Source organism: Pseudopipra pipra, chromosome 16 (assembly GCF_036250125.1).
Source record: "Pseudopipra pipra isolate bDixPip1 chromosome 16, bDixPip1.hap1, whole genome shotgun sequence".
In the NCBI taxonomy this organism is placed as follows: Eukaryota; Metazoa; Chordata; class Aves; order Passeriformes; family Pipridae; genus Pseudopipra; species Pseudopipra pipra.
In genome coordinates, this window is record NC_087564.1 from 11,775,146 (window position 1) to 11,799,626 (window position 24,481).

The 24,481-nt window shown below is 43.0% G+C and overlaps 1 protein-coding gene across 4 annotated transcripts in view; it reads right to left on the reverse strand.

The window, feature by feature from the left end:
- Window positions 1–24,481, reverse strand: part of MAD1L1 (mitotic arrest deficient 1 like 1) — a 354,867-nt gene that overhangs the window by 90,795 nt on the left and 239,591 nt on the right. For all 4 annotated transcript variants that reach the window (XM_064673155.1, XM_064673156.1, XM_064673158.1 and 1 more), the window contains one exon: window positions 1,378–1,568. In XM_064673155.1, coding sequence (XP_064529225.1) covers window positions 1,378–1,568 — 191 coding nt within the window. The remainder of the gene's footprint in view (window positions 1–1,377; window positions 1,569–24,481) is intronic.

Consider the following 24,481-nt stretch of genomic DNA (forward strand, 5'->3'; position numbering starts at 1 on the left):
TCTCTCCTACAGCACACAAAGAACTGCAACTTGTACTGTCTGGCCATGGCATCCAACAGACATCTCCAGGAGTCTGCTGAAGTTTCATGCACTAAGCATTTAACACCACATGTGTGAGCACAGGTCTCTGGAGGTGTTAGAGCAGCATCGCACCATCCCAACAGAGAACTGTTTTCAGGATTCAAGGGCAGCATCTTAAATCCAACAGCATTATCCTCCTCCCTGGGCACTGAGCTTTCTTTTGTTGCTGCCATTTGCCTTAGTCCAGAAGCCTCATAAGGCCAAGCAATACAACTGTTTTGGGGATATTTTCCTAGTTTTACTAAGGATCCTAGGTGCTGTCTTATACATACCCTCACTTGCTTTATTTGTTGGTTTTCTTTTTTTTTCTTTTTTTTTTCCTGAGGCTCTAAAGTTGCAGAACAGGAAAGCATTAGTCCTGTTATCTAGAGAAACAATCCTGCAGCAGTCCACAGGTGGCACATAGTCTAGAAACAGAACTTTCCCATTTCCTGCTTGTTGAGTTCCCTCTTGTACTGAACACCTCCAAAACCCTCTTCCTTCTCTTAAAGGAGACTTGCCCTAGGGGGATCAGTGGGAGACAGGTATGATTTTAAGTGCAGTTGTGTTTGCCACCAAGAAGAAGAAAGTTCTCCTGCTGACCTGCAAACTTGTGCTGTTGACACTTGAACCAATGTAAAGGTGGAACTTAACAGCTTCGTGACTCTAATGTCACACCTCAGCTCTCTAACACATCAGCCCAACTGTGCTGCTGGAAGGTAACACAGAAGAAAAACAGCACCTATATCAAGCCACAATCCAACAGCAGCCCACCTAGCCAGACCAATAAGAGTACCCAACTGACAGAAGACAGACTGTTATTGCTGCTCATCTGTGCTGTTCACATAAATGGCACTTCACACACACCGGGATGAGTTGCTGCTCAAAAGGGATTCCAATTTACATAAAGACAAGATGATGACAGGCAAACAAGTTAGAGGATAGCAAAAAAAATGCAGGGCCATATATCTTATAGTGAAGTAAGGAGGAAACCTTGATGGTTACATACGGTTTTATTACTGCGGCATATAACTGGTACTATAAAAAGGTGAAGTGCAAGGCCAGATGCCTTAGGTATTATGCATATATAGTCTCTTCTCTTTATCAAGACTTTGATATATAAGTGGGAGACCAGATGTCAAACCTTTCATTTTTTAATAGAAGAAAGGATCCTTGCTTCCCTCACAAGGAACACTCTGCACATACCACGGGGCAGTGACTTCCCAGTCTAAGCACTGACAAAGAGCAAATACAAACTGGCACCTTGAAAACCACGAACTCGAGGAAGCAGGTGCAGCGAGGGGTGTGCAGACCTACCTTAAAAAGCAGGCAGTCCCCTTGGTGCTCGGCATAGATGGAGCTGAGTCGATACTGGTTCTCCATGGTGATGTCGATCTGGTACCCCGTGAGTGTGTAGCACACCTTGCGGAACTCCTGGATCTTGGTCTGGAAAAGTTCTTTCAGGCGCTGGTTTTTCAGTTCTGCGCTTTCCACTTGCTTCTTCAGCTCTGTGTAGGGGAAGAAAACATGTGCTTTCTTATATGTCATCGGCACAGAGCCCTCGTGCTGTATTTACAGTGCTAGCCAAACTAAGTGAATTGAAAAGGTTAATTAAAAAGTGAATTAAGCAGGCAGAGTAAAGAAGCAGGCAAGCTAGATTCCTCTCTTCCTGGCCCCAGCAGACCAAAGGACAGTAAAGTGGAGAATAAGGAAAACAGCCATGTCTCGGTGAGATGGATTTTTCTTTTGCTCAGCCCATCTTTTAACAACACTACAAAATTCAAAGCTATAGCATCCATTTCCCCACATGCACACATCTTATATTCTGTACAGAACCCAGGAGAAGGGTGTTATGCTACGTGAAGCAATCAAGTGGAAAAATGGTAGGAAATGCGCCTCCACATGGCTGCAGCAGGAGGAAGCTGCCTATAAGGGACATCTCCTCCAATGGACTCTTGATTTGATGCTAAGTGCTTAGATCTCAAACTGACACACTGCTTAGGAATCCCTCAAGGTTCGGGAAGGGGCTTTTATTGTGATAAAAAGCCTGGAGAGCACCACTGCCTCTTTGCATTTGCTACCTTAACTGGACTAGTCCCTAGCAGAGAAGTCCTGGGAGACTGCCTGCCACTCACCCTGTGTTTTATTGCTACAAAGGGAGCTGCCAGTGCTGTGAATCCTTCAAGAGGATACACAACAATTACCATGAATCTTTCACCCAAGGTGCCTTCTGAGTAATTAAACCTCGATTTATCATCCCATTAATTACAGAGATTGGCTTTACTTTAATATACACTAGAGATGTCTCCCAAGTCAGCCTGTTTTATCAACACTGCAGTCCAGGGTTAGAAAAAATCCCAACTCTTTCTAACAGGAAACAAATAGACTTCCTCACTCGAATACCTCTTTGTCATTCAGAGCTTTAAGGCTTTGTCTGTGCTGTGACCAGAGACATAATTGCAGCATTTGTAGCCCCTATGTCTTTAGTTCAGCTAGTTCAGGTCCAGCAGCAGGATAGCAGGAACTTCAGTGCAAGGTGACTGCTGGAGTATGAGGAAGGTGTTTGGCTGCGGTTTATACAGCCCATGCTAAAATATTGTTTCCCAAGTGAGCTGGAAGTTTTTTTCAGTGTTTGCTGGAAAGTGTTTCCATTGGTCTCCCAAGCACAGTGCAGGGAGGATGTAGGATGGAAACTGCAAGGCCATGGGCTTGCCAGTGATTCACCTCTGAGCAGCTGCAGGCACACCAGGAGAACATGAATCTCCTCGAATCTCCTGAACTGCTTTAGTTCAGCGCTCTGGGTGGGACAACAGGATAATTCAATGTGCTAAGTTAAAGTGCCTTAAATGCCACTGAGAATGCCCCTGCTCAGAAGTACTTTGGCCTTAATCCAATTCAGCTTAATCCCCCAGCAAGGACAGGAACTCTTTAATGGTTAAAGAGAACTACATGTCCCTTTACTTCTGAGTGAGAGCATCCACACAGGGAGAGTTAATGCTGGTCAGCTCCTTACCTTCAGCTAATCCAGCTCCACCTTCCTGAGAGGCTTTGTGGACGTGATGTACAAGCAAACTATCTCCTTTACTCTGGGCCTCCCCCCAGCTGCATCTTGCTTTATTGAGGAGAGCAAGCCAGTTGTGGGGAACATCACCAGCTTGTTCATGAAAGCACTGCCATAGATGGAACCGCCCAGTTGCAGGGGGATGTAAGGTCAGTAGAGTATCCAAACCACCCTTCCAAGCCTAAAGAGTTGTGACTTACATACAGCCCCTTCTAATGAGCTGAAAAAGGCTCTGTCTTTCCTGACCACCCACCTTTCCACTCATAGCAACTCATCACTGTTTGATTAACTCAGCCCTTCTTTGGATTGTTACAACTCCTTCTCCATCATCTCAGCTGGGTCTGGTCTTTGATTAATCAAGTAATCAGCCTCTGAAATTGGGAGGTTAATGGGCAGATCTAACCTCGATATTCTCACAGTTTTCATTCAGCTATGCAACTGTTAAGGACAAAATTCTATATATGAAAGTAAAAATTCAGTGACCACACTGCAGTGGTAAATAACATTTCGTCACTGTCAGAGACAGCACTGCCTTTAATATATCGCCCGTGTCCAACAGCGATATTTTTTTCCTAATAAATGCAGCCTAGCCTTGGAAAAGTAAATCTGCCTCTTTTTACTGCATCTCAGAGGTTGCCTTTCCCAACTTTTATAACCTTGGAGGTGGATGGCACCCTAATTCATTAACTCCTTGAGCAGCTTTCGTTACTCATGAAGAGTTAGTGCCTTTTCCACTGTTTTGTCTCAGACTTGGTACTGCCAAGGGCCACCAGGAGCATCCTTACACCTGTTGGGCTGCAGCCTCATCACCCACCCAACAACAGTGGCCTAGTTAAACAACTCTCTGATTCTGCAATAGTAACTAAGTGATGGCAACTGCTTCCCTCTGCTACCCTCAGGGTGAAAAAGGAAAAGCTTCGACTACAATCAGTCTTTTATGCAATAAATCCACAGCTTTTCAATGTAACTGAAGGACCAGGGAGCCTTCACTCCCTACAGGGTGCCCTTTGCTGCCTCCCTGCCATTCCTCCTGGCCCTCTTTCCAGAGCCTGCAGCAGTGCTGCTGTATCACTGCATCAGCTGTCCTGGCTGAAGGAATTCATCTGCATGAAAAACTTATCTCCTTGTTAGAGAAGCCTTGTGTCAGCCACTGGCACAAGGTGCTGAACTCGGGAACTGTTACTAAAGATGCAGTCAAACGTGCCAACACCAGCCAGGGGTGGGACAAAGCCTTGTCATCCCCTCCGTGGCTCCATCAGCAATTCCCCAACAGCATTGCTTGAGCTTAGGGACAGAGCAGAAAAAACAAGCAGGAACAGGGACACCATAGGAATGCTTGAGTCTGCAGCTGCCCCCAGTGAAAGGTCCAATGAACCCTGACTGTAAAACAGAGATTACTCTTCCTTTATGCCCAATTAAACTGCAGTCCTCAGTAGTTCAGCTACAGCAACTGCTGGTGCCTACCTCCTGCAGTGCTTATCCCCAGGAAACAATTCAGCTCAGGGCTATTCCCAGATTAACTCAGGACAGCACTCAGGGCTGTGACTACTCCCCTGCTTTCCACTGAGAGCCCTGCTGACACAACCAAGAAAACACACTGTGAGGAGGATCCATGAAGAGTAACTTGATAGGAAAGTAACCTGAGACTTGAGAAATGTCGGATGGGATCTCACTGGTGAAACAAACCCATTTGAGATACCCTAGGGTATTTTTCAGACCTTTTCAACCTGCTTCTGCAGGAAAGAGATTTCCTGCAGGTTGCATATGATACCAGCCAGACCCAGGCCAACGTCTCAGACACTTTGGGGTGTCTAAAATGGCACAGGATGTCTATTTTCAGGCACTGGGTACCTATGTAGCCTCTCTGCACCATGGATCTGCTGGTGTACAGACCTGGCACTGCAGATTCCCTGCACCCAGAGAGCAGCACAGCAGCACATGCACTGACCTGGGGACAGTAATTAATCTTTGTAATATGTCCCCCATCAAGTGAAGATGTTAAGCTAAGAGGCAGCTCATTGTTTGCTCTGCATCTGAATCCAAAGCTGTGACGGTGCTAATTCTTAAGCCTCACCTAATACCGCTAATTCCCGCCAAATTTCTAGCACAGTCAGGAAAAACTGATTTAAAAGTCATCATTTTCACAGAGTGCAACTCAGCTGTTTCAGAGCAGTGCTTAAGGCACAGCCATAGAGGCCACGGAACACAGGGAGATCCTTTCAGGGTGGGTCAGGTACATTAGCAGAGCAGGGTTCTGGTGACAGCATTAATGTTTCCATACATTTTATCTCCATCTACAGAATCTTGAACATCTTGATCCTTCCAGATCTTTCACAACATTTGGAGAGTTAGACTGAATGATATCTTAAAAAGACAGCATTTGAAAACTAGAATCTCTGTATTTAGAGAACCCATTTGAGTTCCTGTCTTAGACCTTGTTACACTTGCACAAAACAGGTGAGAGAAGTTGCAGAGGCCATGGATGGGGAAAGTTACACCACAAACATCCTTCATCCCAGAGAAGGGATGCCAAAGCATCTCCAAGTTAATGAAAGAAATAAGAACTGAGAAAATAAGTGAGATTTGGCAGGCCATGCCTTGCTCAGGAATAACAACTGGATCTTTACTTTGCCTGAAAAAAAATTAAGGAGGAGAATAGAGAGAATGGGAAAATACATGGAAATACTGTCCCATCTCCTTTGTATTCAGCTCAAGAGTATGTACAAAAAGTTGCCTGTCCTGAAGAGTTTGATGTGGAAAAAATATCCTCACTGAAAAAAAAAAATCATTAAGCCGTTACAAAATTAATATTGCCAAATTACTACCTTCCCCCTAATGATGCTGCTTCTTGAAACACCTTGTATTTTCACACTTATATCGACTTAAATGAATAATTCAAACTATTTTGGATAAATAAATAAAATATGAGTTGGGCTTTTCTGATTTCATATTGAAAATGTCACTGCTTTTTATTTCATTGCTTTGACACTCCTTACATCTGAAACTGTTCACAGCTGCTTGGAAATACCACAGCTTTGGCTCCTGCTCCAAGTTCAGCTGGGTCAGTCAATAACAATAGCAGTCTCTACACCAAAGAAAACCAAATTCATGCTTAACCTTTTCCCCAGGGAAAGAGGAGGAAACAATATGGCTCTCAGCATGCTAAAAGTGGCATGAAATTAAATACACCACTAGTCTTTTCCAGGAAAATACAAATTTGTTCTGCCCATCCTCAAAGATGCCACAAGCCATGTAGCTGCATTAATTCAGTTGCGATCCCAGCTAATACATCTCTCTCTCAGAAAAGCCTTCAGTCCTTTTTAACTCTCCATTAAAGGTTACTTTCCCTCAGTGACATGCTTAGGGGTCACTCACTCCAACACACACAGGATAAAGTATTTACACATGATTTCCTGTCCCTGCAGACCCTGCCAGGATACTCAAGACAGATGCCACCCGATAGTGCCATGGAGGATACTGCATTTTAACCAACCCTGCTGTATTTAAACAAGAGACTGCTTAGATTTTGTTTCCTGCCTACAGAAAGGATGCCAGAACCACCTGCTTCACACAAGGTCCATGATGGGAAGAGGAAACTGTATTTTCTTGGTTCCAAGCAGCAAGGCCACAATTACCCTCATTCTCCCCCACCTACACCAGCTGTTGCCATGCAATGTCCCCCATAAATCACCCCCACCTTAACCCTCAAACTGAGACTGAATTGCAGCATCCTACTGCAGGTCTGTCCTTCCCATCTGACTCTCTGCAACCCTAACACAGCCCCCCCTGCAGCTGGGATCCTTCCAGTCATTTCTCTGCTCAAAACCCGAGCTGAAATTTTCTTTGCCAGTCTCAGTTTTACGAGGAGCAGTGTCTGAAAAGAGTTCTGTGATATTCTGTGAAGGGCACAACATAAAAATAAATTGTATCGTGTTAAATAAAGGCTAATAGGAGAAGTGCTGAGCATTTTCTGATGTAGGCAAGTTTATGACCATTGCCTTTGAGAAATAAAACTCGCTTTGCTAGATTTTATAGGCGTGTTTTATGCCCTGGGGGAGTGGGACCACACAACCCGGCCGGCATGGCAGCCCCACACCACCCCTGCTCGACCTTACAGTCTGGCAGCCTCACACTGCTCTCTGCAAAACTTGCAATTTGTGACATTACAACCATGAATTATAACTTTTCTTGAAGGTAAAAACAGCTTTATATTCAACAGACTGCACTGGCTGTTCAATTTGAAACCTAAGTGGTATTTATTTGATCAGTCAACATTGGTTTATTTTTAAACCGTGTATGTACCATATGGTTCAGTGCACCTCCCAGCCCCCTCCTCCAGCCACCAGCTTGCCCTTCCAGCAGCTCAGGGGAGAGTTTTCAAAGGCAGCACAGTGCAACCAAAGGTTTCCACCACCATGACCAGCTGCGGCTCTTGCACTGCCCAAGAACTCTCCACTAAAAACAATTTCCCAGATGCTTCTCTTCACTGAAGATGGTTGGCTGAAGGCCCCATTTCAGACGACCCAAGTACCTTTACAAGGGTACCACTTCTTGGAAAGAAGACCATAATTAACCTTTATCCTCAGATAACCTGCATAAAGTGGCAGAAGACACCACAAGGGTAAGATGAAAGCAGCAGGACACTGAGGACCAGAGAGAGGAGGCTATGGAAAAGCATGAACTGTCTCTTACAGTACCTACACTCACATAAAATACAGATTAGGATCAAGTAAAGTGTTACTTTGCTTCTTTTGATAACAACTGAGATTACAACACAAGGTTGCAAAACTCACAAGCACATCTGAAGTTGGTGAATGTACAGGATTCAGCCTTGGCAGATGAACCACCACTGAGGAAAAGCCTCCCTCAGGGAATCCCAGCATGGGCACTGCTTGGAGCTTTCTCTGTCCTTGTTGGCAGAGCTGTTTCAGAGTGGGGGAAGGCAGAAAAAAACAAGTGGGCTTTCAAAAGGCCAGCCCAGCTCCTCAGTCACCCCTGCAGCATGTTCACTTGTGGAGGCAGCACAGTGTTGTGTGAAGAGACTCTTGGGTATCTCTAAAATCTCTGGCTTAAACGATGTGAACAGCCTGTTTGCAAGCAATACAGAACTCAGTGAGGATGGCAACACACACCCCAGACACAGGATAAATTAACCTCAGGAGGACTATTTATTGTCCAAGATGGACTTCACCAATTAGCATGATATGGCACAAACAGTTTGCAAATTAGGGTTGTCACACTGGTCATAAATTGTGACCCAAGCAGGAAGACATCTCTCTTCACCCCTCAAATGATTAAAGTCTTCTAGCCACATTTCCCTTCCATATGGCATTTATAGACCAACAGCACTTCCCAGAACAAAGTGATGTCAGCCAGAGCTGGAGCAAGTCATTAACTTCAGATGCAAAAAATAGCCTCACCTTAAAAATAAAAATATACTGTGTCACTTCAGTTTACAGGAAAGTACTTAACTTCTGCTTCTAGAAGTAGCCAGCAAATATCAGGTATAAGTCTTCCAGGCTACCTGGTTTCCAGGTAATCCATTTTGGAGTTATTAAAAAAAAAGTCAAAGGGACTTTTCACGGGCTGTAGTTCAGGGAAGTCTGCTGGCAAAAACAGGGGCATAACTTGTATCACTTGTCAGAGGAAGGAGAATCACTTCTCCACTAAGCTGCTTCCAAGAAAAAGAGTGGTTTGAAACCACTCAAGTGTCTAATGAAAGAATTAATCCTAGGAACTATATAATTAACATATATAATATGCATTGTTAATTACATGGGGTGATCTGCAGAAGCATCTAATAGACAATTTTATCCCCTGTCTGATCACCTCCCCTGCACTCTGCCCATTATTTTGTTTCCATTGGCACAGCACTACTATTACCACTACCCCAAAACACTAGATGCCATTTAAACCTCTGAAACAGCACCCAACATCTGCTATTAAAACAAACACAGAAAACCTGCTCCAGAAATAGTTCTTTGTTCCCTCTCACAGTGAAGATTTTTTTGCAGGAGTTATAGTCATTCACAGCACAGGGTGGACAATATTCAATCATGCATTAGAGAGTGCTTCACAGTTTATTAGCTAATGATGTTCACCGAGGCTGTGAACAGGAGCTTTCCACCACTGGCAAGAGCTGATTTCAAGCCTTCCTAGGAGCAAAGCCATTCTGCTCTTACTCCAGGAACTTTCTATACTCAAATTCTGATGCTGAGACTCATTAAAATGCTGTTTTGCCTCAGTGACAGCGTCCAAGATTATGTTACTTACAGTGCCTTGTCTCCCTCTGTTCCCTGCACTGCAAAGGCTGTGCTCATGACACAAAGATGTTGCAGCTTTGCAGGCAGACAGATCTAAATATAGAACTAACAAACACCTAGGGAGGTTCTTCCCATTTCTAAAGTAACTTATCAAATAACTACGTGGTGTAAGACAGATGCTGAGATGGGACAGGGCATCATGTAGGTGCCCTTTAGCTCTGATTTGGGATGCACAGAGCAAACTCTAAGTCCTGCAGACTCCCCAACAATTTGGACCATAAGCCCACACCGGGCACTGAATTAAACCCCTTCTACCCATGAACTGCCTGGTCTTCACGGTCATTATAATCCCATTCCCAACTTCAGAACTCATTTCTTGGCCACACAGCCCCGTGCCTTGCCCCTGAGGTGAGGCAGCTCTGTGAAAGGTCAGCCTGCCCGTTCGGCTGTTCGCTAATGGACCGTGGTCGTTGTGCGCAGCACGTGGCCGGGCTGCAGGGCATGGCCAGGGAAATGCACAGCCAGCTGGGATGGACACACAATGGCACTGCAACAGATTAAAGCAAGGCTCTGCAGCACGCCACCCTGTTTGTGTTTTTAATGGGAGAAGATTGTGGAGTTTGTTTTAGGGCTTTTGTTCCAAAGGAAATTACGCTCTAAAAAGCCTCCACTCGCTCCTTCTATTCAATCCTTTTTTCCCCTCCCTGTTTATCCCCTTAATAATGTTTTGAAGTGTTGGCACTGCAAATGTATTGCTCTTGGCCTGAATGCACTCTGGGTGCCAACTAATCAAACCTTCCCCAAATCCTTCTCCCTGCTCTTTGTTCTCCTGCAGCAGGACCCAAAGGCACTTACTCTGCTCAAGAATCACACCAGATGTTTCCTCTGAGTGCTCTTACAAGTGCCCTGGACCTCCTCTCATAGGAGAGCAGGTTCTGCCCTATTTTTATTGGTGTATTTTTCACGTTCTACTTCATTTTCTGATGTCCACTTTATGAAAACAATCTTTTAAAGATGATCGTGCTGGAGCGGAACAAAACACTGTTTCGGCGTGGAGCAGCAGCACAGCAAGAGGGGGAAAGGGGCTTTCAAACAACAGAACTGCTGGAATGTTACACAAAGACAAGCAAACTTTTTTCCCTGGAGCATGAAAGATGTTTGGAAACAGAGCCATCTCCTGGATAACCAGGCTTTCAATCACATTATTCCAGCTTCTGGAGGTTATATTTCCATCGCAGGAGTCTGAAGAGTTATTATGGATAGGGAGGGTTATTTCCCTTGACCTTGTGCTGGTGCTCTTGGGCAAGAGGTACAGGCTTGATGTCACCAAGTAATGTCCACAAACTGTGCCAAGACTGGAGGACACCAAAATCATCTCTGGGCAGGGAGATAGGAAAGGTAACATCTGTCTCAGCCCAAATGCCAAGTCTCCTCTCCCGATCCTGAATTATTCATCACGTGCTAACTTCCAAGCCAGTTCCGTTTTAAATTTTTAAATATTTAATAACTGGGTATTAAATATTGATGCAATTTTATTAGAAATTTTGGAAGATGGGCACTAAGGCTCTAGTTAAGTTCATCATTGGGAATGACTGGCTACTCAGAGAGACTTTCTAGCTATCTAGAGAGAGACAGAAGGAAGAACAAAAAAGATAAAACAAGTATTTATGGACCTCTCTGACTCTAAATCACAAGACAATACAGATACCTGAGACATTTGTTTTTAAAAAAACATCATCTTTTTATGAAAAAAGCTGAGAAACCTACACTGGGAACATGCTAGAAAGCCAGCAGCTGCAGTTTAAAGAGTCTTTAAGAGTTTAATTTCAGTGTCATAGAGAAAGATGTCCACCTCAGAGAGCTGCAGTGTCTCTGGCTGGCAAAAGAACACTTGAGTAGCCTCTGACTACAAGAAAAATGCGCAGTAAGTCTCACTTGTGATTCAGGGAAAACACAGACAAAGTTCAGCTCGATGCACCCCTGGATGGACACAGATTGTTCCCTTTTTCTGATGCCTACTCAGAGGGGGCATCAGCATGCAGAGTCTGCCCTGAGCTGGTCTAATAACTTGGATTCGTTAAATATCCATGGCTGTTTCTCTCCACGTAGTTCCTGCAGACCACCTTTTCCTCCTTTTAAGTAGATGACATCTCTTTAACCCTGGTCCAGACTGAGAGTGAGTCCACGTTCCTGTCCCTCTGCATTACGAGCGCACGCTCCCCACCGCGACGGAAATTGTATGGTTTGCACAACAGATGACACACGAGGCCTGGAATTATATGCAAATGAATGGATCCGTTCCTCGCTTCCTAACCATCACAACTCTGACTTTCCAACAACTGCATGGGGTAATTTCTGCACCAGATTCCAAACAAAGGGCATCTCTGTGTTATTAACATCTCACTGTGGAGAGCAGTTTGTCACCTTTCACAAAAATTATCTGAAAAGACACTAGCAATTATTCCCAAGGAGATTATTGGGTGGTTATGTCCCAGCATAGCAGCTGGAACCTTAACTGACATAATATTCACCAAGAAAAATCCTTTTTCAAGTCAAGAGAACACGGAACAGATTAAAAAGTGAACTAAACTGTAAACAAACACAAAACTAGAGGACGAATCAAGCTTGTTCCCTTCAGTTTTGTTCATCTCTATACCAGCATTAGGAGCACATCTTCAAAAGAGATCTAAAAGCTCCTGATTATGAGTCAAGCTGACAGGACATTAACTTTGGAGACTTGTCCTGGGAAGGAGCTTGGTATGTTATGAATGAAAGACCCTAAGGAAGAATGACTTAGGCATCTCTTCAAGCTGCAAAAATCCAGCTGATTTCTAGATCTTGTATATTTGATTTTTCCAAGAATTTTAAACACCAAGGACTAAACAAATGCAAGACAGACAAGTGTTCTCTTCCTGGGATTGTCGTATAATTCCTGGTTGTATCTCATAATATGACTCAGGAAGCAGCATTTGCTTGGCTAATGCCGTGAGTGAAGAGGGACAAAGAGCAGAAGTCCTCTCTAATTCCAAGTAAGCAATTACTCATGGTTCTTGGACAGGAATGAGTAAGTAGGGTCTGTGCCCGTGCAAGAAGGACCAGTTACACAAATTTCTTCTTCAGTGGGGAAATTAGTAGTGGAGAAAGTGATGTTCTACTGGCTGCCCTTTGAGCTCAGGCCATTTCTAGTTACACAGATTCATAGAATAGTTTGGATTGGAAGGGAATTTAAAGGGAATTTAAAATCACTTTGTTCCAACTCCCCTGACATGGGCAGGGATGTCACTCACTGGATCAGGATGCTCAGGGCCCTATCCAACCTGGCCTAGGAGAGTTTGGGAGAATTAAATCCTATAAACCGATGTGCCAGGAGCTGCTAATTCCATATGCTGACTGGAAATCACACCCAAGAAAACAGGATCATAACCTTGGGATGACAAATTTATATTTAAAAAAAAAAACAAAAAAAAAACCAAAAAGCCCAAACCAACAACAGAGAACACCAAGAGTCTGGCCTTGGAGATAAAAGTAGAAATCTCTTACCAAATGAAATATTTTGCTAGTGCTGAACCAGTTCATTACCTTCAGCTCTGTGAAAAAATGCTTCTTGTGACTTCGATGGAAATTCTTCTAAACAGCAGTGATTAGAGATCTCCACTCTAGAGCCAGAGAAGCACAAAAAACCCTAAGCAAGTCTCCTGTCTACAATGGTAGGAAAGAAAAAAACTATTGCTGCACTTTTTGGGTGCATACTGTCAACAACTCTAAGCTCATCCTTTTCATACAACCTATAAACATATTAAAAAAATTATGAGCTCTGCCTGTTTCAAGCCTGAGAAACATCCATAGAGCACATAATGGTCCAAAATGGAGCACTTTAACGTGTTCTTTTCTTCACTGACATTTTTAAAAGTTTCTCTGTATCATCTAGGAGATATTGTCCTGAGTCAGACAGCATGTTACTGCCATACATTCATATAGGACATTCCACAAACAGAAAGCCAATATCTAGAATAATACAACCAAGGACAGAATAGGTCCTTGAGGAGATGAGGACATGAAACAACTCAGAAAAGTTAACTTAAAAGGGTAATTCATAGTAAGTAATAATAAAGGTGAAGGAAAAAGAGTTCAGAGAGGATGCAGAAAAGATTTCAAGACGGAGTCAAGCACTCTGATATCTAACAAAAACAACAAAAAAAAGTGGGATTTGGAAGAATGAGAAGACAGAGATGGACAAATGCAATCAGCCCACAGCCACCCAGAAGGCTGCATGGACCTACCTGCTAAAGACAACACCTTCCATGGATTCTTAGAGCTCTGTCCAAATGCAGAACAAGGGCAGTTTGAATGAAGGATCCAGCCTAATCATCAAGGATAAAATTACTACTACTTTTAAGTCTTTTCAGCTGATGTGGAAAACAAACAGGGGTGGTGACTGATTTCACACCTGCATGTTCAAATTACCTTAAACTAGGTAAGCAGGACCAGCTGGGAAGACCTCAAATCACAAAAGAAGCCTTTCTTTTTTCTAACAAAGATATTTTACTGGCCTATAAAAAAAACCATACCCAAAGGAAAGATTCTGCAGAAGGCTCAGCATCTTTCTTCAAAGGAAAGCCACTGAAAGAGTCAAGCAAAGGGACTCAATAGCTTGAGAGTTTAAACTAGAGCTTTCGGCATAATTTTGACTGCAAATAATAATAAAATGCTCTGATGGAGTTTGGGTGGAGAAAAAGGGTGAGGGAAGTAGAAACACATTCTTAATTAAAATCTCATTTAGCAATTTATTTTTTTTTATGTGCTTAAAAATTCCACTGAGGTCACCATTCTGGAGAGATGACAAACTCCTGGGATAAAGGCTGGAAAATCCTGGTAGTCATGTCACATTTAGCAAGTCAAAGATATGTTTGTATAAGGCTGTAGAGGGCTAAATCCATTTTACATGCCGTATGTATTATTAATTTCTGACAGTGGGCTTAGAAAAACCTAATTCGCTGGAATACGAGCTCCCTTTGAGCGGAGGGAAGCCTTTTCAAAACTCATCTTTTATTGACTGAGTCATTTTTGAGTCAATCTGTCTGCTTTCGGCAAGACAAGAGTTTTAAATCTTCTCTCTTTTTTTCCTCCTTTTTGAGTCGTGGCAAGTCTATTAAAACCTGCTAATGTATGCAGCAAGGCCTCTGATTTGAAATGTAATGAATTCTTCAGATAGTGGCAGATTAGGGGGGGAAGATGATAGAAACAGCCAGAGCCGGCCAAAAAAAGAACTCTCCAGAAAAAGAGGAGGAGAAGGGTGAGTGGGAACGAGAAAGATTAACCCTTTTTATCCAGAAGAAGAAAATCTTTAAGCTCCATTAACAGAATCAGTTAAAAAAGCAGAACTGGATGAGGCAGAGCATCTTCAGGCTTGCCTGGGGCTGAATGAGACAAAGAATAAATGAATCTTTCCTCCTAGAGTCTCTTGTAAGATTAGGTAATTCCCTAAGTGAAAAATGAATAACTTAGAGAAAATTAGCTCCATCCATATAAATAAGCCTTCATATTCCAAACTCGTCACCCAGAGCTTCCCAGGCGAATGCCCTGAAACATTTTTTGCTGTTGTGTAACAGATGGTTTCCTCCACCCCCCTTCCCTGGGTTGGTTCCAACCGCAGTATCTTTCAGGTGATCTTGTTTTAGCACAAAAATGAGCATTTTGGGTGTAAATCATCAATCCTGTTAGTGAAAGGCTGCTTGGCAGTTTTATTGTCTTCAGCATCTTTGAAGTGCCGGACAAACCTCACGGACTTACACAAATGAGAGATTAGCACTGTCTCCATTTTACAGATAGAGGAGCTAAGGAAAAGAAAGTCAAGGATACTACTTAATTCAACAGCACTGATCTGGTGACAGCCCGGGCTGAGAACACAGAATCTGCTGAATCACGGCACAGACCTGGGATATCTTCCTGTTTAACAGGAAAATTCATAGCTCAGCCTTCAATTTGATGGCTTTTAAAAATAAAATTAGCTCTATAATAAAGTTCTAATGAAACAAAACCTTAGAGAGAACAGTCTGATGGAGCACAGGTGACCCAGTGGATTATAATGAAAATTAAGCTCAGCAGAACTGATGCAGGTGAGTAAATATGGAAATTGAGAAACTGGTCCTGTCAGCCTAATGTCCCTTTGCTAATGACAGGCACTGAAATGTTTTAACAACTGAGAAATCCCAAATAACAGAGGCAAAATCCTCCAATTTAACATGCAGCAGAGGTATATAAGCCCATGTATGTCTTGAAGGAGAGACTGTGTTTCCCTACAGATGCAGGGCACTCAGTCCTCTATCACACAACTCAAAAGGCAAAAAGTTTTAAGTGCAAAGTTAGCTCAAAAGCTGCTGGAGGCACAGAGACTGTGGAAAGCAAGCATGAACTGGAAAAAAACAGCAGCAGGAAACCTTTGCAGTGGGATACAGGACACAGGTAGAAGTGTTATCTTGGAGGCCAGCAAGCCATGGGAGTTAGCCTGGCTTTTCAAATTGCTCCCAGGTACAGTCTGCATTTGCTGGCAGAAACGCAATTTTTTCCACCCTGGAGAATAACAATGGCTGTATGTCTGTGCCCACATCTCCTAAACTCCATCAGTCCCTTGATCTGATTCTCCCCAACTGAGAAATTCTCTTTTCCTACCTGTCTGTTTGCTTCACAACCCTGATGTGAGAGCAGCAGAATTCACAGACAAGAACTTTTACATCTCCACAGATTAGTGCTTTTGGAAAGAAGAAGAGGTTACATTTGCTTTCATGTCCGTAGACACAATACCGACCTTTAGCTTGGTCCCAGCCCTCTGATTCAATAGCTGGCACTCACTCCCTGAATCAGTAATGAACTAAAGGTTATGGCAGGGAGCACACTGTGCTCTGGATATACCATTTTTCAGAGAAGATAAGAAACTCAGACCTGGAATGGTACAGAAGAGGCAAAGTACCTTCCTGGCAGAGCATTTTTATTTGGGGACAAGGGCACAAACCGGGACTGTGGTATCAGCCCTCACGTCTTTACAGATGCCATTTGGTGACTGCTCTGCCTCCAATACTTCCAAGTTAAAAACATACTTCTCACTTTCTGCCATCAGGATGGTTCCTGTGTGGCACTAAGCAGTTAGTGTACTTCACACTAGCCATGGATGCATTTAGAGATGGATGAAGCAATCCCTGTGCAGATTTCCTATGGCTGTTAAGTTCACAGAGCACTTTGGGAATCCCGAGAGGCCGACATGCTTATTGCATCACACCAACAGCAGTAGCAGGCTCAAAGAACAGCCTACCCCAGAATATCACTATTCTTCTTTTCCAACTGAATTCCCTCTACACAGCCTCTATATCCCTCCTTCCTGTCCCATTCATTTGGAAGATCTTCTTGGCATTGCTTGAACTCTTCCATCTCTCTGACTTTTGAGACCTCTGAACCAAACTCTGCCTTAGTGCAGGATTAGCCTGTTTGGAATGAGATCAGTCAAGAAACCAAGATCTCCGGTGCTTAGTCACCAAAGAGATTATTTTGGTATAGAAAAAGAACACAGCATTCAGGTAACCTTGACTCTTGGTCTCCAATGATCCATCTCACACCAGGGAGCAAGTGCACAGAGAGTCCTGCTGTCTTGCTCTGCAGCCTCCCAGAAGAGGGATTCACTTCAGTTTTAGGTTTAGAGATTTTACTCACTGCTGATATGGACTCTTCCCACTGAGGCCAATGACACCAAGTGCCACAGAGAACATGCTGCTGGCATGAACAGCACTGCCAAAACAGGTCAGAGCAGCTTAGGAAAAGTATACACTGAGGAACAAGTGAGGAAACGAAAAATGGTACACACAAAAGGTCTGTGAGCGTGGGATGTGCAAGCAACGAGAAACAGATTTACCCAACTTGGCTAAATCAGTGAATTAGCTCTGTGCTCGAAGAAAAAGTTATCCTTAAAGGCTCTGCTATTCAGTAGCTCACTTTACATTTGACAAAAAGTCTGCAAAAATCCTCCTGCATTATCCCTAGCCTTATAGATTTTTTTCTTTTCATCTGAGGCTCAGAGTGGGGATTACCCATTAAGGTACAGTGGCCAAATCACATTCAATCTATTCTCTGTTAAAAGAAGAAAAAGCTTTATTCTTTCCTGTCCTCTTACATCTCATTTCCTTCCCATGTCCACATCCAACTTTCAATAGGTGAATAGGTTCTGAATACCAGGAGGACACACAGGATGATACTAAATAACAATACTCACTTCTCCATCCTACAGGCCGCAACCTACTTCTTCAGCACCACAGAACAAGGGTTCATTTAAAATCTCCATCTACTTCTCAACCCAGGAATGATACAGTTAGCAACTGTCAGTCAGCACTGACCAGTTTTGACCTACAGAGTTTCCACAATTTCATCCCCTGTCTTGTGAACATGGATAATGGTGACAGCAGCACTGGCAGGTTTATAGCAGAGCATCTGGGCTATCCACACTCCAAAACTAAAACATCTGCAGTGGTTCACATCTGGCCACCCCAAAACGTGACCCGGCAGCACCAGCTCGAGCAGATGTGTTCAGTGAGGGATGAACCAACCAGGAGATCCAGCTCTGAGCTGTGCAAGCTCTGCCCTTTCCCCTGCTCCGGGAGCCCCGGTGGGACCATAACCAAGTGGAGTTAAACAAAGGAGTTAATAAGTACAGCTGGGAAGAGGCAATAAAAGCAAAAGATGACTGGAGAAATACCTTCACAGGCAGGAGAAGCACGTAACTACAGGCAACGAAAATGCTTTTACCACACTGAGTTTTTATAGAAAAGTGTTTGCTTTTCCTCAACCACAGAAGTCAGAGACTGTAAACATCTGCTCGTTCATGCAGTTTCTCTCCCACAATGTTTTGATTTAGGTATTTTCCTGTAATGTTTACAACTTAAACACATCAGAATTGTGCCAAGGCTCCAGTAATAAACAGTAAAAGGGATTGAAGGTATTAGAAAAGGGGAAAACCAATAAACCTAAAGTCATTTAAACAAACTGACAAGAGCTCTGGCATCACTCTGAAGCATTCCGAAGCAGAATTTCTAGAGCTGAAATTACCTTGAATGCATCTTTCCAGTAAAACTGAAATGACCTCCCTTTCAGCATGAGATCTATTGAAGTATCTTGACCCTTTGGACATTATAATCTTCTGGGCAGCCACGTGTGAGTTATAACACCAAAGTATTTTAGCTGATAGACATTATCAACAGTTGCTTCAAGAGCTGGTGAGTTGGAAGCCCGGCATGGCTGTTTGTCATGGTTTAATCCCAGCCAGCAACAAAGTACCATGCAGCTGCTCCTTCACTTCCATTCACCATCCATAGGACTCTCAGTGCTGTTTATTCTGCTGCTCCATTAATTTTATTCATTTGTATTGGGATTCCAACACAAAAAAAGTCAATTATGGCTCACTAGGAATTATAGAGAACCTGTGTAATTGGGATTCTGATTTAGTTATCAATACAAAAAGACATTCTGCTGCGCTAAGAAGTGAAAGATAAAGCAAGGTTTGCATTATTTGCAGCTGCTCAGAGTAAAAAAAAAAATTAAAAAAAAAAAGAGAAAACCTAAAGAGATTTTTATTAATGCTTTAGATGACTTAGAAAAAAAGTCACTTAATCATAACATTGTAAACAAGGAAGTTCTACAGCAGTATTTAAAAATATCCAAAATTGTTTCAGGAGCCCCATTGATTTGAATTAGGCAGCTGCATAATCACAGGGGCTGCAATTTTAATGAACATTTCAACAGGAAATGTAGAGCTGATTATATATATATCAAAACAGGAAAGATCCAAATGCTGCAGCAACTCTTTTTTTTGTTGTTGTTTTGTTTATTACCTCAGTGTGCATATCCAAACCGACTCCAGAACTAACACAGAACTTACCTGACAGCCCCTCTCTCCTTGGCTCCCAGTGCTTCTGGCTGCAGCTCTGATCTTCCTGTCCTGATACATGTCATTAGGCACAGCATTTTGAAAAATAATTAGTGATTCAATCAGATTTTACACTGGATCAAGTGACTGGAAACTTCAATGCTGTGCTGCAGTTTTCCCTTAACATACTTTAGGGCATGTTATATATACTTAATTAGATAATGTTTATACAGTGCTTTGAAGAAATAAGGAACTCTGTAAGGGCTAGGTCGTATTTTCAGAAAGGAAAAGAGCAGTGTTGAGACAGCACAGGCACAGAGGGAGAGCAAAGCCCTCAGAAACTGAACACCATCTTGTTTTTGGAAAGGTTTCAGGACATTTGAGAAAAAATACATCAGCAGCTTCCAACATCAAGGCAGCAAGAAAGAAACAAAAGTTGTGAAACAGGGGATGCTGCAGAAGCACTGAAATGACAGTGTTGCTGGTAGTGAAGTGAGAATAGTGATACCAGAGTCAGAGGCATCAGCACCTGCACAGAAGGAAAACTTCGTCTATAGTCAAACCCATTGATTATTACTCTGTTATGGCAGTTTGCAACATAAAGACTCAGACAGAGCTGATGAAATGAAATGCACTCCACTCCTGTGAACACCCTTATTCATAAGAGTGGGAACTAATGGAATAAAAGTATCTGGCTTCCTATTATTTTGTAGCGAGGGAAGCAGGGCTTTTTTTTTTCTAAAAGCTAGGGTGCTTTGTTAGCTGCACGCTAAAATACTAAAACACACTGCAAAACACAAAAATGTGTTCACCACAGGTCTTCCTAGAATGAACAGGGATCAGCACGTGGTCTTCACCTGACTGGGCACTCAGAGCAAGCACCAGAGGGGACGCAGAACACGGAAAGGGGAAAGCCAGGTTCTCGTCTGGATCAGGGCGAGGCACAGCACAAGTCCTCAACAAAGGGCATCCCATCCAAACCTCTATTCAAAGAGTTTGCAAAGCAACAGAGCAAGCTGTGGCTAAATCCACTCAGAATGAACAAGTGATGCCGCATCCAGACGCTCGGATCCCTACGGGGGGAGTGGCACCGAGAGTGCTCCAAAGGGTTTCCAGCGAGCGATGAAAGCAAACAGTGTATGCAGGGAGCTTTAAAAATGATTGCAAAGAGAGCCCTGAGCTTCTGTTCTGTGCAGTTTATTCTTTTTTTTTTTTTTTATTTGCCTATAACTAAATTACATGATTTCTTTGCAAGTCTAATTAAGCAGTTAATTGATGCTGGTGCCCTTTAGCATCTGGCATTTAAGATTAAGTAAATAATGGAGAAAAGTGCATGCAGCACCCAGCATTAATTAAACACAGCAAGGGTTTGTTCCCCCACCCTTCCCTGTTTTAACCTGTTACATATAAATCTCTGAGGATAACTGTTTTTAATAGCCTCAAATACATTTACACACCATAAAATGGATACTTGACAACAGTATTTTTCCTCACAGAGATAGTGATAGTAGGTGTATATTTGATCTTAATTAGGAGCTTTTATTTTACACCTTGCACTCAGGGTAAGGAAAAGCTCCATTGTCACAGCTCTACCCAACTGAAGAGCATGTTAAATGGATCTTCATGGGAACATACTTTTAAATCCAGGAGCATGAGTGTTGGCATCATGCATTAAGGATCTGTAGTCAAATTTTTCCCTTTTTGATTACTTACTTCTTCCTGATGGACCATACAGTGCAATTCATCCATTTCCCACAGTCTGTGAAAATGCAGACTATGAAAAAGGAAGACTAAGTTATCTAAAATAAAGCTGTATATAAAACAAAAAAAAACCTTTGGATAGAAAAAAAGTATCCAGAGTTCTAGTCATCACTACAGAACATAGATCCAGGTGGGGGAAATCTGTGTTATTTGTAGTAATTTTCAGCACTCTCTCCAACATCACTGGCATGAGGCTCACTATGGAATGCTGTACACAGGCACTAAGAGGGGGTTGATTTAGACCAGATATAAGGAAGAAGATTTTTACAATGAGGATGGTGAAACACTGGCAGAGGTTGCCCAAAGAGGTGGTGGACGATCCATTCCTGGAAGTGTTCAAGGTCAGGCTGGATGGGGCTCTGAGCAACCTGACCTAGATGAAGATGCCCCAACTCATTACAGAAGATGACCTTCAAGGGTCTCTTCCCACCCAAACTATAATATGATTCTATGATTTTTTACATGTAGAGCACTGCACTGACCATTTCCATCTCATCTTAAGCATCCAGTTTTCCTCAGAAGGCTACATATTAAAGACTGGACTCAAGTTGTAAGATCTACTCCAAGACTTACACTGTGAGAAACTCTGAAACAGCTGCAGCAGACCCAGCTTCTGCTGCTCCCCCAGCAAGACCACTGAGGAGCACAAAGCTTAGTCCAGCAGGTTAATGTGAGTCAAACTGCCTTCCTAATACAGCTCTGATTCAAACTAACAACAGTATGAAAGGTTTTCAGTTCTTACAGAGCTGCCTGATGGAAGGAATTGATCCCAAAGATTAGTGCCACAATCTCTTTAGACTCTGCAAGCAAAAAAATCTCATGTGCAGACTCCTGCCCACCTCCCATGGGTGCTGTGAGTCTTAATTAGTATTATCTCTGGCACAGTCAGAGACCTTTGGACAGGGGGTACAAAAGAAATGGAAAATATTATCATCATTATGCCTGCTACCACCAGTGCTGGCATTCAGGGTAAAGCCTTCACAGCAGATGGTGAAGTCACAAGCATGGTTGGCTACAGTTATAATTTCCCTCATCACAGACTCTCCTTGTTGGAGCAGCTTCACCTCTTGATGCCTGAAGAGCAAACCAGAACCTGTGCTGACAGGACTGCATCCTGCTGGTCAGTACTGCTGACACATTCAAACCAGCCAGCACTCCAATCACTAGAAAGTAAATCATCCAAGGGACTTTCTAATTAAAAAGGGCTTCATTTTGATGGCAATTCTTTCTCCCTCCTGTCACAGTCAGCCCTCCCTCCCCGAATTCCAATCATTAAAAGGAAAAAAACAAAGAATTAGTCAGCTTTTGTTAAGTGTCAAACATTCCCACTCTAAACAATGAGCAAAACAAGGAGAGGTGTTTAATAGCTCTCAGAGCAACTTTATACCTTCCTAAACACTATTTCTGTACCTCTTGCTAATTGCTTATTTGCCCTGGTTGTATGGAAAAGCCTGGCTCACTCCATCTTTGACAGAGGAGAACAGCAGTGTTTAACATGCTGCAGGAGGTGTGACATGCCTAGTTCTAATTTTTACCCTTATTTATTTCTGTTGGGGTTAGCAGCTGAGGACTCTGAGCTACCTGAGGCGTAACTAAGATGCCATTAGCTTTAAATCTGTTCCTAAGTGCTGCAAGCAGCCTCTCCATTTGGCTTAGGACATCACCTTGCAAATGAAGCCTTTGCATATGTGGGAACATTCTGCTTAAAATTTTTCCTTTCTCCAAAAACTTCCTAGGGATTCTGGAATAGAAGCACAGGGTAATGCTCCCCTCCTCTTTCCTAGGGTTTTTCAGGCTGTGAAATGTGAAGGATCCTATAGTAGAAAGAATTTATTTGAAATGGAAGCGAAGAGTAATCTCTGCTACTCCTTGTAGCACCATGGGAGTCCAAACACGTTCTGCAGGGAGCTTGCAAATGCATCAGCACCCTGCCCACGTACCAGGGAACGGTCTCATCATGGAAACAACCTGACCTGGAGTTCCTTTCCATGGTGGCTGATGATGGAAATGCCTTTAGCCCAACATCTGTTACGCAGCTCCAACATCACCAGTTCTAACTCGGGACTTATTTTTATCACTTTTCTAAAACAGGACAGAAACTTCCCCTCGCCTAAATTCTGCCTCGTCTCAGGGAAGGCATTGCAACATGGCAGTCTAAAAGGGGAATCACACGCCGTCGTCATTACCAGCCTATTCAGAAACCCTTTGCTGAATCTTTCAGATCTGAGCATCTCTTTGATGCCACCAGCAGTGAGATTTCTGATGACACATCCACAGTCTCCAGTGAAGGTGGGATGCTGCTGCTGCTGCCTTCGGCCCTTTTTTACAGAAGACTCTGATCTATTTAATTTAAATACTTTTGCTGCACACCTATGATGGTGTCTGATCATGGCAGAAGGTAACTTTACAACGTTGCACACCTACCCAAGATCTCACCATGTCACAGTCCTCCGACAGGACCCATCAAGACTCTTCTATTCAACAAAGACAGAAACACATTTGAAGAGTCAGAGACTGAAAAGGCAATTTGTGAATCTGATTTCATCTTCAGCTTTTCATCTGTCTGATTTTCCTCCATTGAGCTGGAGCTGGCTGTATATAAGAATGAATATGCTGTTCCCTAATGGAGGTTGAATTGACTTGCTCCTCTCTAACTGGAGATCATGCCAGATAACCTGGCACTGAAATGGAGAAAATATGGAAACACTGCAGTAGTGAGGGCAGACTCCATCAGCTGCCACCATACCAGGTAGCTTTAGTTTACTTTAAAAAATGGACTGCTCCCAGATGTTCAGAAATCCCTAATGGGCAGACATGACTGTCCTGCATTTTAGGATTTGCTATGATTTAATACGACACCTTTGCCTCCTTGGCACAAAACTACATCAGCAGCACGAGATGCCCAGACCAAAGCCAGCACTATGAGAGGGTCTTAAGCCTTTAGTTTAGGATGCCCTGTGATTATAACCACTGGACAAGCTGCCCAGAATACCTGGACATTGGCAAACCAGGTTGATAGTGTATGATGGTGCTAAGAGAGGCTTTTCTCCCTCCCTATTGATGTCCTTATGTCAGCACCACATTCAAAAGGCTATCACAGCATTATCACATCATGGTACTGATGTCAGTGCCATGATTAAGATGGCAAAGTAATTACAAGTGTCTGCTTTCATACGCTGATTGCTTTCCAAATAGATGTTCCTCGTTCCAAATAAATCCACTATGGATTAACATTTCTCCCACTTGTTCACCACCTAGAATGTATTTGATTAGAAAAGCCTGATCAAAACTCTGCTTGACCATTTTTCAGCACTTCACCATTTTTCTTTTCCTCATCAGGGAGAAAAGTGTATCCATTAGTTAACCTTTTCAAACACATTCTTTTTGTAGCCTAATTCAAAGAAGGATTATACAAAAATCGTCAGGCTCGGC